The sequence below is a fragment of the Carya illinoinensis genome, chromosome 7 (assembly GCF_018687715.1).
Source record: "Carya illinoinensis cultivar Pawnee chromosome 7, C.illinoinensisPawnee_v1, whole genome shotgun sequence".
NCBI classification, from domain to species: domain Eukaryota; kingdom Viridiplantae; phylum Streptophyta; class Magnoliopsida; order Fagales; family Juglandaceae; genus Carya; species Carya illinoinensis.
Window position 1 is genome coordinate 34,866,868 of NC_056758.1, and position 19,553 is coordinate 34,886,420.

Consider the following 19,553-nt stretch of genomic DNA (forward strand, 5'->3'; position numbering starts at 1 on the left):
AAAAATAATTTAAATTTTTATTTAAAATATTCACTAGAGTAATAGTTCAAAACATAAGAAAAACTATTGAGTAGTTAAGTTTGTAAATGGAAATGAGAGAAAAAAGTAATAAAAAAATAATAGAGAAATATTATTTTAATAAAATAGATAAAGGATAGAGAATGGAATGTATGAGATTTTTGAAAGATGAGTAAAATCTAGAGAAACATTTTAGGAAATGTACTTTTTAACTAAATTATAAGAAATTTTATAGAGAATGGGATGTGAATGCTCCTAGAGCACTAGTAGTGGCATCAATAAATTTTGGCTAAAATTTGATTAGAAAATTTACTTTTACAAATTTTAACTAGTTACTTTTTACTAAACTAAATAATAGACTCAACAAATCTTTCATTATTTTATTAAAATATTAATTTTTAACTTTTCATTATTTTAATGACTGTAATCACTCCATGGTAGTTACATCAAATTAGAAAGGTGCAAAATCAAATTATGTCTATAAGGATTAATAGTCCGATAGGGAAAATACCAATAAAAAAATTGCAAACAAAATCGCACTAAATTAAGAAAAAAAAAATCACAGCCCACTAAAAAAAATAATTGTACCAATATCTTACTCAGCCACCAAACAAACTAGTGGTAAAAGAAAATCAAACTGAATCCTAGTATTGGCATTCGGGAAGATCATTTTTTAATCTAAAAATAATATTTGGCTAGCACATTCAACTCGACAAATTTGGTCAGCCATATGATCTGAAATTAAAAATAATATTCATTTATTGAGCCCACTATTGCATTTTATTTAACACTTTAGTTATTCTTTGACTAAAATTTAACTTTAACTAGCCCACTACACTGCTTTTGCTTGGCCACTGAGAATTCTCAGATGAGAATTTTAAGTTTTAAGATTAAATATTTGTTGAATTCAAGATTTCAAGTTTCATGTGATTATAAACTTACACATAGATTTTGATGATAACAAATGAATTCAAACAATAAAAGAGTTTCAATCTCAAGTTGTTCACACAATAGAATCAAGCACATCAAAGAACCGAGCATGAGCAAGAAGGAAATAAGTTCACATTAAAATTCTAGAGTAATGTTGTAAATCTCTTAAAATTCAAAATTAGGATTAATTCTCAAAATTAATATTTTATCATAAAGCATTAAAATACATTTTCCACATGTGCATGAATATTTTTGAAAATTAAATTTGAAAATTTTAAAAGATGATTGATTGTCATCTTTTACATGTGCATGCCTTGATTAAAGGGTTGAACTTTAAAAATATTAAAGATGATTGATTGTCATATTTCACAGGTGCATGTTTTATTTGAATATTTTCAAAAGTAATTGATGCTTTTTTAGACTTATACAAAAGGTAGATGATTTTGTTTGAAAAATTTGAAAAGAAAAGTGTGCTCCTTTTGTCATATGCAAAAAGTAAACGATTAGGTTTGAATTTTTTGAAAAGGAAAGTGTACTCATTTTGTCATATGCCAAAAGTAAAAGCATAGGTTTGATTTTTTTTGAAAAAAAAATAAATGATGTTGTCTTTAACAATTGAAAAAGAATAACCTTTTATTTGAATTTTTTGAAAAAGTGAATAATGTTATTTTTGACATGTGAATCTTTTTAAATTTGAATATGAAGTCTCATATGCCTATAAATAGATCATTTGAGAGCTTCACATTCACAACACTAAGAGCATACAACATTCATTCAAAACTTTCATTTTCTCTTCTCTAAGCATTGAGCCTTAATCCTTGTTCATTTTGAGAGATATAGTTTGCGTTGTATTGTTCTTATTTTACTCATTGATGAGTATTTTCTGATAACCTACCCACTATCAGCTTTTGTATCAGAAAAAGGGTGTGTATAACCCTTGTGCGTGTAGAAAGTATTCTACACGGGGAATAGTTGAATCACCACGTGTAAGATGATTGCAAGTGTAGAGGGTGTTCTACACAGATCCTTTGTAGCGGTGTTGTTCAAAGGTGTAATAGGTTTCTATCTCCACCTGAATGAGGTTGAACAGTGAATTTGGGAATCTCCAATGGGTAGCTTGAGGCGAGGACGTAGGCAGTGGGGCCGAACCTCGTTAACATACTGAGTTTGCTTCTCTCTTACCTTTACTCTTTATATTTATCGTTATTTCATATTTTGTTTATATTTTATATTATATATTTGATTTATAATTGTTATTTTTTTTAATATAACTCAATTCACCCCCCCTCTTGTGTTAGTCATCTGGGCAACAATTAGTATCAGAGCTAAGAGCTCTATTATAAGATTAACTATCTTTTGAGTTAAGATCTTACGGCTAACATTGCAGCTTCATTTGGTGAAGGTCAATTTAGCAGTCGGCCTCCACTATTTTGTGGAGATAATTACTCATTCTGGAAAGTTAGAATGAGAATATTTTTTCAAGCTCAAGGTAGAGAAATCTGGAAATGTATTGTAAATGGACCTTATATTCCAACAAAAGTGGTTGATGGAGTAAAGGTCAAAAAGGAAGAAGAAGAGTTTGATCGTGAAGACGATAGACTTTATACTTTAAATTTAACTGCTATGAATTTATTATATAATGCTCTTAATGGAAATGAATTTAATAGAATAATAAATTACGCTGCGGCAAAGGAAATTTGGGATAACTTGGAAGTAACTTATGAAGGAACTTCGCAAGTCAAGGAATCAAAAATTTATATTCTTACTCATGAATATGAAATGTTTAAGATGAATCATGATGAATCTATTTCTAGTATGCATACTCGTTTTACTAACATCATAAACAACTTGACAGCTCTTGGCAAAGTTTATTCCAAGGTGAAGATAGTAAGAAAAATTCTCAACTCTTTATCAAAACATTGGGAATCAAAAGTTACAGCGATTCTTGAAGCTAAAGACCTCAAGAAGCTCGAAGTCAATGAACTCATCGGGTCACTTATCACCCATGAGTACACATTGAAAAGAGGAGAAGAAGAAGGAAAGCCAAAGAAGAGCTTAGCACTTAAAGTTGTTCCTCATGAAAGTGAAAGTGATGAAGATGAGGAAAATGACGATAAAGATGAAGAAGTTGCGATGATAACAAGAAGAATTCAGAGGTTCTTGAAGAAAAATAGAACTCCTCCGAGGAAATCCTTCAAAAAGTTTTCCAAGAAAGATTCAGATAAAAATGACACTTTAATTTGTTATAAATGCAATAAACCTGGTCATATCAAGCCAAATTGTCCTCTACTAAAGAAAGATCGAAACAAGGGTAAGAAAACAATGAAAGCTACATGGGATGATGATTCAAGTAGCTCAGATAGTAAAGCAAGCAATGAAGAATCAGCAAATCTTTGTCTTATGGCTAAAGATGACATTGAGGTAACAAATCTTGATAATATTAAAAATCTTTCATATGAAGAATTGCAAAATGTTTTAGAAGAGGTTTATGAGGAATTTGAAAAATTGAGTATCAAATATACTGCTTTGAAAAAGAAAAATTATTTTTTAACAAATGAAATTGAAATTTTAAGAAAAAAAGTATCATTTTGAAAGATGAAAATCTTGAATTGAATAAGAAGAAAATCGATTTAGAAAATATTGTTGAAAACTTTACGAATGGAAAAAGAAATTTTGAAAAACTTCTTGGTAGTCAAAAATGTGTTTTTGACAATGCAGGTTTGGGATATATGCCAAAACAAAAATACAAACTTTATAAAAATTTCTTTGATAATCATTCTACATCAAAAACTAATATTCAAAATTCTTTTCATAAAAATAATAAAGGACCCAAAGAACTTGGATACCAAGAAAAATCATTTTATTTGTTTTTATAGGTATGCATGAAGTCTTCCACAAGCAAAAACAAATGGTTTTTAGATAGTGGATGTTCAAAACACATGACGGGAGATAAGACTAAGTTCTTTAATCTTAGTTCTAAAGAAGAAGGACACGTGACATTTGGAGACAACTCGAAAGGGAAGATCGGGGAATAGGTAAAATTGGTAATGAATCTTCTCTCATAATTGAAGATGTTCTACTTGTTAAGGTCTAAAACATAATCTTTTGAGCATAAGTCAATTATGTGATAAATGATTTAAAGTTACTTTCAAAATTGATAAATGCATTATTTTAAATGATCATGATTGTAATATTTGTTTTATTACTTTTAGAAGTAACAATGTTTATACAATTGATTTTGAAGAAATTACTTCACAAGATACTATTTACTTTTCAGTTCAAAATGAAACTAGTTGGTTATGGCATAGAAAATTAGGTCATGCCAACATGGAACTTATTTCCACACTTTTAAAAAATGATCTTGTGAGAGGTTTACCAAAAATAAATTTTCTTAAAGACAAAATTTGTGATGCCTGTCAATTTGGTAAACAAACAAAAACTTCTTTTAAAACTAAGAAATATATTTCCACTATTAGACCATTGCAACTGATACACATGGATCTTTTTGGACCAAATAGAGTTGCAAGTGTAGGAGGAAAATATTATGCATTTGTTATTGTTGATGATTTCTCTAGATATACTTGAGTCATCTTTCTTGCTCATAAAGATGAGGCACATAATGTCTTTACCAAGTTATGCAAGAGAATTTAAAATGAAAAGGACTATATTATTTCAAGTATCCGAAGTGATAGGGAAAAAGAGTTTGTTAATAAAAATATTGAAACATTTTGTGATGAAAATGGTTTTGTGCATAATTTTTCTGCTCCTCGAACTCCTCAACAAAATGGGGTAGTAGAGAAGAAAAATAGATCTCTTCAAGAGATGGCAAGAACAATGCTCAATGAGAACAACTTGCCTAGTTATTTTTGGGCCGAAACGGTAAGTACTGCATGTTATGTTATAAATAGAGTTATTTTAAGGTCTAAGTTAGATAAAACCCCATATGAGCTTTGGAATGAGAAAAAGCCCAACATTGGTTACTTTCATGTATTTGGATGCAAATGTTTTATTTTGAATGACAGGGATAATTTAGGCAAGTTTGATGCAAAATCTGATGAAAGTATTTTTCTCGGGTATTCTACTAATAGTAAAACTTATAGAGTATTCAATAAAAAGACTTTGACTGTACAAGAATCTATGCATATAGTATTTGATGAATCTAATTCTCCACTCTCCAAGAAATCTATTGATGAAGAAACAGGAGGTATAAATAACACGAAAAGTCTCAATCTCAACAAAGAGAAAACAATAGAGGAAGTTCAACATGGAGCCATCAGGAAAGATCATCAAAATTTAATACAAGGTGCAACCAAACAGTGAAAATTTGTGAAAGATCATCCAATGAAACAAATTTTAGGAGAACCTTCATAAGGTGTAAGTACTCGATCATCTCTTAGAAATATTTGCAATCATACTGCTTTTCTATCTCAAATTGAACCTAAAAATATTGATGACGTACTTCTTGATGAATCTTAGATTCTAGCTATGCAAAAAGAGTTGAATCAATTTGAAAGAAATGATGTTTGGACACTTGTTCCTAAACCCAAAAATCATACTATTATTGAAACAAAATGGGTTTTTAGAAATAAGAAAGATCAGTCCAGAGTCATTACTAGAAATAAGGTTCGACTTGTAGCCCAAGGTTTTAATCAAGAAGAAGGAATCGATTATGATGAGACATATGCACCTGTCGCAAGATTAGAAGCTATTCTAATGCTACTTGCATATGCTTATTATAAAGATTTCAAACTTTTTCAAATGGATGTTAAAAGTGCTTTATTAAATGGTTTTATAAATGAAGAGGTGTATGTTGAGCAACCTCCAGGTTTTGAAAATCATATTTCCCCAAATCATGTTTTCAAACTCACAAAAACACTATATGGACTTAAACAAGCTCCTAGAGCTTGGTACGAGAGATTCAGTGATTTCTTGATTGAAAAAGGTTTTTCAAGAGGAAAAATCGACACAACTCTTTTCATTAAATATGAAAATGATGATATTCTTTTAATTCAGATTTATGTTGATGATATAATATTCGATGCTACTAATGAAAATATGTGCCAAGTTTTTGCTAAAACTATGCAAGAAGAATTTGAGATGAGCATGATGGGAGAACTTATATTCTTTCTCGGATTGCAAATTAAGCAAGCAAAAAGTGGGACATTCATCAATCAATCAAAATATATTAAGGAATTACTGAATAAGTTTGGGATGGAAAATGCTAAGGAAATTGGAACACCAATGAGCCCATCAACTAAACGTGATAAAGATGAATCCGGTAAGCCAGTTGACTCGAAAATATATCGAGGTATGATTGGTAGCTTATTATATTTAACAGCCAGTAGACCAGATATTATGTTTAGTGTGTGCTTATGTGCACGCTTTCAATTATCTCCAAAAGAATCACATTTAATTACAGTTAAGCGCATTCTTAGATATCTTAGTGGTACAATTAACCTAGGGTTATAGTACCCTAAGCACACATCTTTCGATCTAATCAGCTACACAGATACAGATTATGTTGGCTGTAAAATAGATCGAAAAAGCACTAGTGGAGCATGTCATTTCTTAGGTCATGCACTAGTTTCCTGGTTTAGTAAAAAATAAAATTTTGTTGCACTATCTACTGCTGAGGCAGAATATGTTGCTGCAGGTAGTTGTTGTGCTCAAGTTCTCTACATGAAGCAACAACTTGAAGATTTTAAACTCATGTATAATCACATTCCAATCAAATGTGATAATACAAGTGCTATAAATCTTTCAAAGAACTCAATACAACATTCTAGAACTAAGCATATTGAAATAAAGTATCATTTTCTTCGAGATCATGTGTAGAAATGCGATATAATATTAGAGTTCACAAACACACACGATCAGTTAAGCAGATATTTTCACAAAACCTTTACCAGAAGATAGATTATGTATGATCAGGAGATAAATAGATATGATGCATGCTATGAATATCTCTTAAAAGATAAAACAAAGTTAATAAAAATAGAGATAGATTTTTTAAATACTTTTACATAAACTTGAGATTCTTAGCCTCATATTTAAGACGCTCATTTTCTTCATACAATATCATGTCATTCTTATCCATGGGAACCGGCAAGCGAAATGAAGAATCTAATAAAGATTTCAACTGTTTATTCTTCTGCCGAATGATTCTTTCCCTTGTGTGAGACTCTTGAATAATTCGTTGAAATACAACAATTTGTTCTTTGACCTTTTCAATTTTGTGATTTTTGGCTTGTAGCCGCTGAGAAAAAGCAACAATAGAGGAAGAGTAGCGAGTCCCAAGACTCACCAAGTCATAAATAGCATCAGAATCTGACTTATTAGTCAGATTATTATTTTCTTGCTGCAACATGGCACCAATGGCAGCTGCAGAAAGGACAGGAGGTTGAGATGCAGAATGCCTCATGAATGGATCTAGAAAAATGTTAGAAGAATGAGCCATTGAGAAAATAATAGAAGGCTTAAAACGAGAATGCTGAAAAAATGCAGATGAGTTATAGAGATGAGATGAAAACTTGATGCGGATTGGATGAACTTCAGGACTGATTTTATAGAGATAGCATAAAGAATAAGACAAATTATTGTCTCTTCAAATCTTATTTAGTTAAAAGAAATACAAGATATGCTGGACACACATTGTCAAAAGTTTTCTTACTAAGCCAGCGAGATTAACAGTAGATTGTCCCTATTTTTCTAGTAAACGATGAACCTCTGCTGTTATCTGCCGATGTTGACCTTGTATCTGAACCCTTTCTCGTTCCAGCTCCTCTATTCGTGGTTGCAGATCATGAGCATACCAATCTGTAAATTTTTTCAACTCTTGGTTTACTTGCTTTAGCCTTTTATTCTCACTATCCTTATTAGCAAGCTTCTGTCGTAACTCAAATATTTGCATGTTAAGATGATCAATCTCATTCACTCTCGCCATTAACCTCCGAGACATGATCGTAACAGAGACAGCATATTGACTACTGAGCATTCTTGATTCTGCAATAATATCAGAATCAGCCTTACTAGAAAAACGGTTCACTGCTCCTATCATGGTATTGACGGCCTCAAGAGAGAAGATTGATGATTGATGCGTCAAGGGTTCCTGATTCAAGTCTAGAACATTAGTGGAAGAGAATTGCTCAGTCATTCTATCGTTGTGGAAAAACAGAAGTCAGGTCAAGAAGCGATTATTTTTTTGGCATCTGATAGATGAAAATGATCATTTTTTTATAGCAACTCAGAGCCTTCAATCACGTTTGTCAACAACATCAGACGATTGTTTAAATCTCCAACCGCACTAAATTCATAGAGTTAGGCCTCGAGACTTTGCAGCATTTGTCGGGTCACGGACGGCTCCTTTTTCAACTATCTACAGTGACTATTAAACGCATCATTTTCTTCAATCCATTTTGCTTGCTGCCGATCCTTTTTAATGATGCCAAAAGGGGGAGAAGTTTTAAACTAGAACATTAACATTATTTAAATTGCTAAACTTGTTATATATATTTGGAATTATATTTATACTTTTGCTTGAAAAACTAACGCATATTTTTAGGGGGAGTTTAAGTATTAATACAGGTTTCAAGTTCTATCAAGTATTTGTCATCATCAAAAAGGAAGAGATTGTTGAATCTAAGGTTTCAAGTTTCATGTGATTATAAATCTACACATGGATTTTGATGATAACAAATGAATTCAAAGAATAAAGGAGTTTCAATCTCAAGTTGTTCACACAATGGAATCAAGCACATCAAAGAACCAAGCATGAGCAAGAAGGAAATAAGTTCACATTAAATTCATAGAGTAATGTTGTAAATCTCTTAAAATTCGAAATTAGGATTAATGCTCAAAATTAATATTTTATCATAAAGTATTAAAATACATTTTCCAGATGTGCATGAATATTTTTGAAAATTAAATTTGAAAATTTTGAAAGATAATTGATTGTCATCTTTTACATGTACATGCCTTGATTAAAGGGTTGAACTTTGAAAATATTAAAGATGATTGATTGTCATCTTTCACATGTGCATGTTTTATTTGAATATTTTCAAAAGTAATTGATGCTTTTTTAGACTTATACAAAAGGTAGATGATTTTGTTTGAGAAATTTAAAAAGGAAAGTTTGCTCCTTTTGTCATATCAAAAAGTAAAAGATTAGGTTTGAATTTTTTGAAAAGAAAAGTGTGCTCATTTTGTCATATGCCAAAAGTAAAAGATTAGGTTTGATTTTTTTGAAAAAAAATGAATGATGTTGTCTTTGACAATTGAAAAAGAAGAACCTTTTATTTGAATTTTTTGAAAAAGTGAATGATGTTGTCTTTGATATGTGAATCTTTTTAAATTTGAATATGAAGTCTCATATGCCTATAAATAGATCATTTGAGAATTTCACATTCACAACACCAAGAGCATATAATATTCATTCAAAACTTTCATTCTCTCTTCTCTAAACATTGAGCCTTAATCTTTATTCATTTTGAGAGATATAGTTTGCGCTGTATTGTTCTTATTTCACTCATTGAGGAGTATTTTCTAATAACCTACCCACTATCAGCTTTTGTATCAGAAAAATGATGTGTATAACCCTTGTGTGTATAGAAAGTATTCTACACAGGGAATAGTTGAATCACCACGTGTAAGATGATTGCAAGTGTAGAGAGTGTTCTACACGGATCCTTTGTAGCGGTGTTGTTCAAAGGTGTAATAGGTTTCTATCTCCACCTGAAGGAGGTTGAATAGTGAATTTGGGAATCCTCAAGGGGTAGCTTGAGGCGAGGACGTAGGCAGTGGGGCCGAACCTCGTTAATATACTGAGTTTGCTTCTCTTTTACCCTTACTCTTTATATTTATTGTTATTTCATATTTTGTTTATATTTTATATTATATATTTGATTTATAATTGTTATTTTTTTAATACAACTCAATTCACCCCTCCTCTTTTGTTAGTCATCTGGGCAACAATATTTTAATATTATTATTGTATTGAAATTTGAAAAAGTTAAGAAAAAGTTAAATTGTTTATTATATTTTGTATGGAGATTTGAGAAAGTTGTAATGATGAGATGGCAATTTTATATTTGAGATGAAAATTTCTTGTGGCCAAACACAATTAGAGCACAAAAACAACACTTTCAATCTACTTCTTTAAAAAAATATAAATTATCTGTTTTAACTACTATTAAGACTAGTTTAGATATCTAAATCTAAACTATCTTATTTCATCTCATATAATTTTTATAATTTTTACTAATTTTTACATAAAATATAATAAAAATTCAATTTTTTTTTTAAATTTCAAAACAAAATTAATATTAAAAAAATTATATTATAATATTATTTTATTTATTTTTTAACAAAACATCTCGTATATTTTCATTTGAATTGTATAACCAAAGCATTACTCTCCTGGAATTTTTCTATTACCAACCATCAAAGGCATCAGCCATTCCTAGTTGTAGTATCTGTTTAGGCAAAACAAAAGCGATCAAAACCTCCTCAAAAGTGCAAGCAGGCTTTTCGCACAGCCTAGAATTCCGCTTTACAAATTGTAATACAAATCCAAACACCCGAATCATGATTCATGAAACATCAATTGAAACTGAAAAAAAAAAAAAAAAAAAACATCAGTTCAAAGTTGGAAACAACAAATCAACAATAACCCACGTCCGCAAAGACCCAAAAACAACTCAGGAAAATCTATAGCCAACCAATCGAAATATTTAAAAAATAACCCACACCAAAACCAACACCAATATCATACATTAATCACAAATCAAAGAGTATTTAGCAACTATATATGCCTTAGAGGTGGGAGTGGGGGCGGCGTGAGACTCTGAAAGGTGGGATTGAGTGGGGGTGGCGTGATTTGAATTGAGGGTGCGATTTGAGACTGTAAGAGATAACTCAGAGAAGGAGACTGAGAGAGCCGAGAGGTGGGAGTGAGGGAGGCTGGCAACGTGAGAGAGAAGGGCGGCGTGATGAGAGCTTTCTGCTTGGTGGCGGTGTGAGTTGAGAAGCAGAGAACGACAATGAGATGTTAGAGCCGACCGTGGTGACTTGTGAGTGTTAACCAACTTAACCCACCAAAAAGAATCGGGCGATTTCGGCTTTGGGCTTTATAATTTCTCAATGTTCAGATTAATTATTATTACCTCCTTTAATCGTGATGATGTGTATGGTCACCCTTGTATTTCAATCCATCAATAGCTCTCTTCTTCTTCTTCTTCTTCTTCTTCTTTTTTGAGAAATAGACTTCATTCATTCATAAACACGTAATTACATCTATAACCTGATATAATTAGAAGCCAATTACTCACAGTTGAGGCTCTCCCAATATACAAATTCCTTTATAATTAGTATGATCTTAACTTTTATAACTTTCTACAGACAAACGTCTGAGAGACAACACTCTGACTAAAGTAGAGATTTCATCACTTACCTTCCAGAAGAGAAAAGGGCTTCCAAACCCCACCCTCCAGAGGAAGAGAGAACTTGCACTCTATAGACAAAATGTCCAATAGACTATTTTTTTAAACTTAAACGAAAGTAAAGAACAAACATAAACAGATAGATGTGAAAATAACGAATTTAATTTGAAAATTTTAGATCCACATTTTCAGCCTTGCAGGAAAAAAATACAAAAGCAAATAGACCGTGGTGGCACGTGACCGTGTGAGGGACACGTGCTATCCTAGAAGTGTAGCTGACGGTTGGCTCTGAAGAAATCAAGGACCTTGGTCCCTGTTGTGCGTGGCGACAGCATGAGCTTCCCCATATGACGGTGCGTGGAACTCACTCACTTTGACCCACGAGTGTGACTCACACAATGCTCTGTTCGACGAAATTCTTCACCCATCTGAAGGATCAACGACTTGGGAATCCTGTTGTAGGGCATGTGGTGGTCACTGGGCTCTAAAGAGCATCGGATAGGCTTTTCGCCACACTTTGAACGAAAAATACAACAAAAAATTGGGAAAAAATAAAATAAAAAAATACAACCACTATACATTGTCTAGTCTAAACAGATGTGAGGAGGGAGCTACCCCTCTGGCTTGATTTTTGCTAGAGGTGAAACTTGAGAGAGAGAGAGAGAGAGAGAGAGAGAGAGAGCAGCGGCAACCCTAGCGTGGGTCTAGGTTTATAACTTAGTTTGACTACCCCTTCAGGTTATCAATACCTCTCTTCAAAAGCACTATATAGGTGTTTTATTAATGAACTTCATTCTCTTTAATTATAAACGAAGGGTTAGTTTAGATTCATAGAGTTTTCATGTTATTATTATAATTTTTTTAAATTCTTGTACAAAATATAATAAATCATTCAACTTTTTCAAATTATAAAATAATAATAATATTAAAAAATAATATTCTAATAATATTTTATTTAACTTTTAATTTTCATCTAAAACCATCTCATTTCAAATTGCACAATGTTACTGATGAATACAGATTTTTCTACTCATCATTTATACACACCACATTTTTTTTTAAAATTGATTTTGTTATTTCTAAACTAATTGAATTCTTCTACTTATCTTCCATACATTACATATTTGGTAAAAAAAGAATTAAAAATTAAAAAATTATATGTGATGTGTGGTATATGGAGATGATAAATAAACTTTTTCTTTGTTAAATATTAATGTAAGTTTTTGTTTTTTTTTTTAAACAAATATTAATGTAAGTTGCTTATCGGGAGTAAAGTCAACCGACTTATAGGTTTAAGTTAGAAATTATTACACTTTGTCTCCTCGAACTTTCACTCAATTTACAATATGCATCCAAAACTACTAATTGCATAAAAGTGGACGCTCAAACTTTCAAAACTTCTCAATCCCTCATTCTGTCTACCAGCAGTGTTAAATCTAACGAAATTCACTGCAAAGATGTAATTTTCATCTAATTTATTATCATTGATCATATAAAATATAAAATAATATATGCTATTAATTAATAATAGATCATTAATAATTAACCATATATAAAATTAATTTATACCTAAGTTGCAAGTAAGTATAAATGATTTATGTACACAATTAAATTATTTTATATTCATTAACCATATATAAATTAATAAAAAAATTTATTTAATGGTTTATTATTTATTATTAATTGATAGCATATATTATTTTATATTTTATATGGTCAATGATAATAAATTAAATGAAAATTATATCTTTGCAGTGAATATTATACACATAAGTAACACGTGCAATGAATTTTCGTTAAATTTAACGCTTTTGGTAGACAGAATGGAGAATTGAGAAGTTTTGAAAGTTCGAGAATCCACTTTGATTCAATTAGTAGTTTCGGAAGTATATTGTAAATTAAATGAAAGTTTAAAGGGACAAAGTGTAATTATTTAAGTTATATCCTAATTCACATGCAAACTTCTCTCCCGAGCTACAATATCATGATTGAATATAGATCATCACGTAATATGAAAGCCGTAACAAGTTTCCAATTTTCTTCAAAAAAATTCTCACACGGATAAAAAATCTTAATAATTTTTCGTTTATTAGTGCTATCCGGCGTTGCTATTTCTCTGAAGCTTTGAAAATGAAATAATCAAGAGTTTGGTTGCTTGCTCTACGGAACTACTAGAATGCACTTGGATTAACCCCAATTTCAGGTCTCTTCACATCTAATCTAAGTGAATTTATTGTGTTTAGGCAGTGAGATGATGTCATATACTCTATGAATGGTAATAAAAAAGTACTAAAAAGTAATAAATAAAGTATAAAATAGAAAAAATATATGAAAAGTAATAATAAAATAATAAATAATAGTGAAATATTCTAAAAATATAATAAAAAATACACCCAACAATATTAAGTACATGAATATATATCTTATATAAATATTATATACTTAACCATTTGCTTAACATATAGCTAGAAGAACTAATGATGACTTCACTTTATTTTTCTCCAATATATATAAGAGATCCCTTTTCCCCGTATTCCTCATTGTTCTGTGTTTGATCAATATCCACGCAAAGAAGAACATTCAGGTATATAGATAGACCCAACACATAATTACCAACACTGACTAATCATCAATATGACATTTCAACAACTAATTATAAAAACTCACTCGAATTTCGTTACAGTTGACTCAATTAAGAGAGGGACAAAGAAAGGCGACAAGAGAGGAGATCAGAGATTGCGAGAGCTTCAGCCTTGTCTCCATGAGAGAGAGAGAGAGAGAGAAGACGAGAGAAGAGATCGGAGGTTGTGGGCCCAAAGTTTGAAGAGTTGAAGACACTAAAGAGAAGTGAACTAGTGAAGATTCGCATTTTGAGGAGGGGAGAGTAAGCATGGCCAAATGTTAAATGATGTTGTACAATGGTGATTTAACGTCTAATATAAGTAAAACGACATCATTTTGCTTTGAGTGTGGCATTTTGCCGTTTTGTGATTAAAATAGAGTCAAAACGATTACATAGTCAAACGATACCATTTTGACTCTGTTTTAGCCCTTTCGAGATCATTCTTTTTTTCTTTTCATTTTTCCTAAACCTTAAATCAAATTCTAAACAAATTGTAATATTTGTTTTAATCATAAATTTCTTTATTTATGGTTTTTATAATCTTTCTATTACTAAATTTAAATCTTATTATTGATTATTAACAATTACCATTTAACTCATATCTAATTACATGTTCTTATACTATAGTATTACATGTTATTAAATATTAACTTAGTATAATATTTTATAGTAATCTTTAACTTATTCTTATTATAAACTTATACTATAGTTTTAATTACATGTTATTATATTAGTTTCTAATTTATTTCTAATTTAATTATATACTAAATTGAGTATTAAATGTTATCATACATTAGCATTACATGTTAATATGTTATTATACATTAGTGGCTTAGTGCTTATACATTAGTATTACATGTTATTATAGATTGATTATTATACATTACCATTACATGTTATTATATGTGAATGTTTATACATTAGTCATTGATTACATTACTAATACATGTTATTATATATTTTGTTCTTGTACATTATTATTACATGTGATTAACTTATTATAAATTTAAACATTTGTGTTTATACATAATACATTAGTATTAAATGTGATTACACATTAGTTATTATGTTAGTATTACGTGTTAATATGTTATTATGCATTAGTGGCTTAGCACTTATACATTAATATTACGTGTTATTATAGATTGATTACTACACATTACTATTACATGTTATTATACTTTAATATTTATACATTAGTGATATATGTTATTATACATTGATTATTATACATTACATGTTATTATACTTTTTTTAAGAAGCTTTATTATACTTTTGCTCTTATACATTAGTATTACATGTTATATAACTTATTATAAATTTATATATATTTGTGTTTCTACATAATACATTAGTATTAAATGTTATTATAGATTACTTATTATATATTCGTAGTTAATGTCATTAGATTAATATATATAAAATACATATATTTTTATAAAAATATGTAAAATATTGGAGTCGGAGGGTAAAATCAGAGTCGAAATTAGGGTTGTAACTGGTCTGATTTAGTTTGATTTTGGACATATTTTAGAACTGAACTGGTATATACCAGTCTTAAAATTTGAAGAATCGATACTGCATCAATTACGCCCCTATTCCGATACTTCCAGTTTTTCCAGTTTCAGTCCGATTCAGTCTGATTTTTCCAATATATTATGTAGTATATTATAATATATATTATAGTTGTATTATAATATAGAATATATTAATATATGATTTTAAAATTTAATATTATATTAATTATTAATTTATTATACAATACAAATTATTATATATAAAAATTATATATAATATAAAAAATCATATAAAAATGTTTTATACAATAAAATATATATATAAAACTGTTCAGTCCGATGTTAGGAAAAAAAATGGAAACCGGGCCAATTTTGAGAAAAATGAAATTAGCACCAGACTGAACCAAACCTGGTATCAGACCAACTTGTGAATTTAGTCTAATTTACCAGTTCACTGATTTTTTTCCCCCTAGTCAGAGTTTGTGTGCCTCCAACTTTTGGTGGGAAAAAAAATCAGACTTCACCTCCAACTTCTCGGAATCAAAATGGAGCCGAATTTTTATATTTTTGCTCAGCCCTAACTGAAAGTTGCAGTTTGTTTGTAGCCAAAGAATCATTGTATTTGTATGTGTAATATTATAAAATTTTACGAACAAGATTGATTAAGATAAATAAACGAATAAATCTCTTCAATCTATTTTTTTAACATGATATGTGCAGTGATTTTCCAAGGGAATAATCAGCCTTAGTTGAAGCATTCCCCCACTCCGACGTGAAATAGTTTCCTCTTCGACTAAATTTAACCAGAAATATAGTCAAAAGGAGTAGCGGTAGTGAACACTTTGGATTATTGGTATTCAAACTCCAACGCGTGCACGCAAAAACTTGTGCTTCTGACGAGGTAGGTATGTGAACAAGAAGAATGCGAAGACGACTCCTGCTTTTCACATATTGTATTGACAGCATAACCTAATTTCATTAAGAAGGGCATTGCATTGCCTAATTTGAGTGTCACCATTTTTCTCACTAGGCCAAAAACAGGAAAGCATTGTTATTGTTGTTCTCTCTCCCACATTAGCTGAGGCATTAAATCATCTTTGGGAACTTTAAAATATCATAATCAGAAAACAATTTTTACCTCACCTGTGTTAATCAGATTTCTATTCGGGGAAGAAATAAGGAAGAGAATAGACCAAAAAAATAAAAAAATCAACCCAGAGCCCACTCCACCAAGGAATTCTACAGATGGACTATTAAAAAAGTATCATCGTATGCCAGTTAACCGCTTGGCTTCCTTCTTAAGGATATCTGCATACATACTTTTCAACTATATACCTCACAAAATGATCCTATTAATATCAAGTTTCATAAAAATCATTAAACAGACATCCTTTAATCAGTAATAAACATCATAACAAGTAACCAGCAAGACCATTCCAGTGCGGTTACAAAGTGCAGCCACCTTAAGCATGAGGGTAATAAAACAAAAATGTTACCATTCATTCCAGATCTTGTCATCCCCAGTCACAAATAGTGTGTCATATTTCAAGGAGTTTCTTATATCTACCACTTAAATGGCATCAACTTGATAAATGTATCCCATCAAAAATGCTACGAAAAATAACGAAGGCAGTGATGAAGAATAGCCTTACTCAAAATAGAATATGCAGAAAAAAATAAATAAATAAACAACCGAGTGTTCTGGTGACCCTTACCAGCTACTGAACTCGGTATGGATGCACAATATAAAAGTGGACAAATCATCAAACTATAACTGAGAGCTAATACCATAAGAACAGCTATGCATATGGCCTGCTAGTTTTGGGGCCTCCGAGATGAAACTAGAAAGTATACACGGGGAGGAGGGGGCACCCTAATCAAATGCAAATGGAATATAAATTCGCCTAGGCAAACAGCCCCGACCTAAGAAATGAAAAGGGGCAGGAAAATAGCCAAAATGATATCAGGCAATACAAACACGAAAGGTAGTTAGAGCAGGCAAAAAAAAAATGCATTGCGACTATCCAAAACTGAATGGCCAACCAATACTCATGAAACCTCGCTAGAGGACAATGACTTTATCAATGTTTGAGCATCTCTCCACTGTAAACCCGTCTCCTTCTGCCTTAATAGAAATGAGATAAATGTATAAAACAAGAACGGTTTTAGAATCAAATTGAGCCCGCAGAGGTTGAATCTAAAGCTTCTACTCGTGCTAAACAGGCTAAGCTAGTGCAAGATAATCTCAGAACTTTATTTATAAAGGGATGACATTGAACATAAGCAACACCAACTTGAGTTAAATACTATTTACATTCAGAAGAAACGGAAACATTTCTCAACTCTAATACACTAGTAAACAAACAACCCAAAGTTCATAAACAACTTAACAATCCCCACAAAAAAAGGGTGCATACCGATTCGAATCAACCTGAACCAGAATTATCTCCCCCGGAACCGGAAGCTCCAGAGGCACTCGCCCAAACTTTCTTCTTCCTCTCATCCTCGTACTCCGGATCATCCGTTGGCAGCTCGAATCTACAAACCGGACAAGAATTTCGGGAGCCCAGCCACGGGCCAATGCAATCGCCGTGGTACTCATGAGCACAGGGCAATTTCGTGGCCGTCTCGCCAACGTTGACCATGTCCTTACATATAGCGCAGACCAAAGCCTGGTCCTCCGACGAGATCTTCACCGCCGGTAAAGCTAACACGGCTGATTTGGCCGCTGGTGGGGGTCCTCTCCTTGCGGATATATCGTTCTCCGCCAAGGCCTGCAGTAACGCCTCGTACCCATCTGCGTCCACGTAATCCTCGGGATTGCCGACGTATCGGTCAGATTCAGGAACCTCGAGACGAAATTCGATGGAGGTGTCCTCCAGGCCCATCAGAATCTCAGCCCAGTCCAAGATCCGGTTCCGCCCACTCCTTGCCCGGGGCACAAAGTCCTGGATCCGAACCCGCAGCAGATCACGCCGCCTTCGCCGCATGTCTTCTTCATCCTCATCTCTCTCTGGTTGATCTTGATTTTCCTGGTCCTCGTTTTCAGATCGATCTTCTTCTTCGTCTGGTTCGTCCCCATCCTCTTCCTCTTGATTTTGAAACTCAGTATTGTTCGGATCTTCGTCTTCTTCATCATTTTCCCATCCATCGAGCTCAATCCGGAGAAAATCATCATCGGGCAAATGATCCCGAGGCGGTGGAGGAGGCGGGTGGTCTTCACGCGCGGCCTGCGCCATCATACGGAGGACCTGAAGGAATTGTGAGCCCAGAAACGGATCTTCAGCCTGATCGGATGATCCAGAAGGTAAAGCCGACGACGGACGCGACGCAGCAGGAAGGGATTCGACAAAGCCGTTCTTGCACTCGTGGCAGATAACATCTGGGAGATTGTCTAGGGTTTCGATAGAGACACGTTTCTCGCAGTGGTAGCACCAGTACTGCAAGGTTTCCGTGTCGGAAACTGGCTCCGTCGGTGTCTGGTAAGGGGTTCCGGCCATGGTGCTTCGGGTTAGTATTAATCCGATACGGCCGAGGCACCCGGCACGATTGAAGGTGAAGGAAAAAAGGGGGGAGCTAGGGAAATTGGGGTTAGATATCTTAGATTTTTGAGGACCGGTACGCCGAGTGTGTCAATTAAGTTTAAAGTGTGGATGTGGCTAAGGTGGTGGTTTGCCTTGGATTTAGAGCCGTTCGATGGGAATGACAGCGTGATTACGTGGATTTTAAAAACAAACGGGGCAGTTAATGCTAAACTTTTGTCGAGTTTATCTGGTGGGTCCACCAGTGCCGCCTTGGTTACATGCCCTTCCTTCGCATCAATGTTGGAATTTTCTCTCTCAATTTTTTATTTTATTGCTTTAATAATGTACGGTTGTTACTTTTTTCAAAGAAATGTGCGGTTATTAATTACTGAAGAAATAGATTTTAAATGTGGAAGAATTTTTTTTTTTTTGATAGGAAAATGTGGAAGATTTTTAAACAGCGAAGTTTGATTTGCTTTTTGTATGGGTTTGATGAATTCAACGG

The 19,553-nt window shown here is 32.3% G+C and overlaps 1 protein-coding gene across 1 annotated transcript; it reads right to left on the minus strand.

Moving 5' to 3' along the window:
- Positions 1-17,757: 17,757 nt before the first annotated feature.
- Positions 17,758-19,153, minus strand: LOC122316805 (E3 ubiquitin-protein ligase CIP8). Its single transcript, XM_043133598.1, has one exon. It carries the CDS (start codon positions 19,022-19,024, stop codon positions 17,951-17,953), a length of 1,074 nt encoding a protein of 357 aa, XP_042989532.1. The 5' UTR covers positions 19,025-19,153; the 3' UTR covers positions 17,758-17,950.
- Positions 19,154-19,553: the final 400 nt, after the last annotated feature.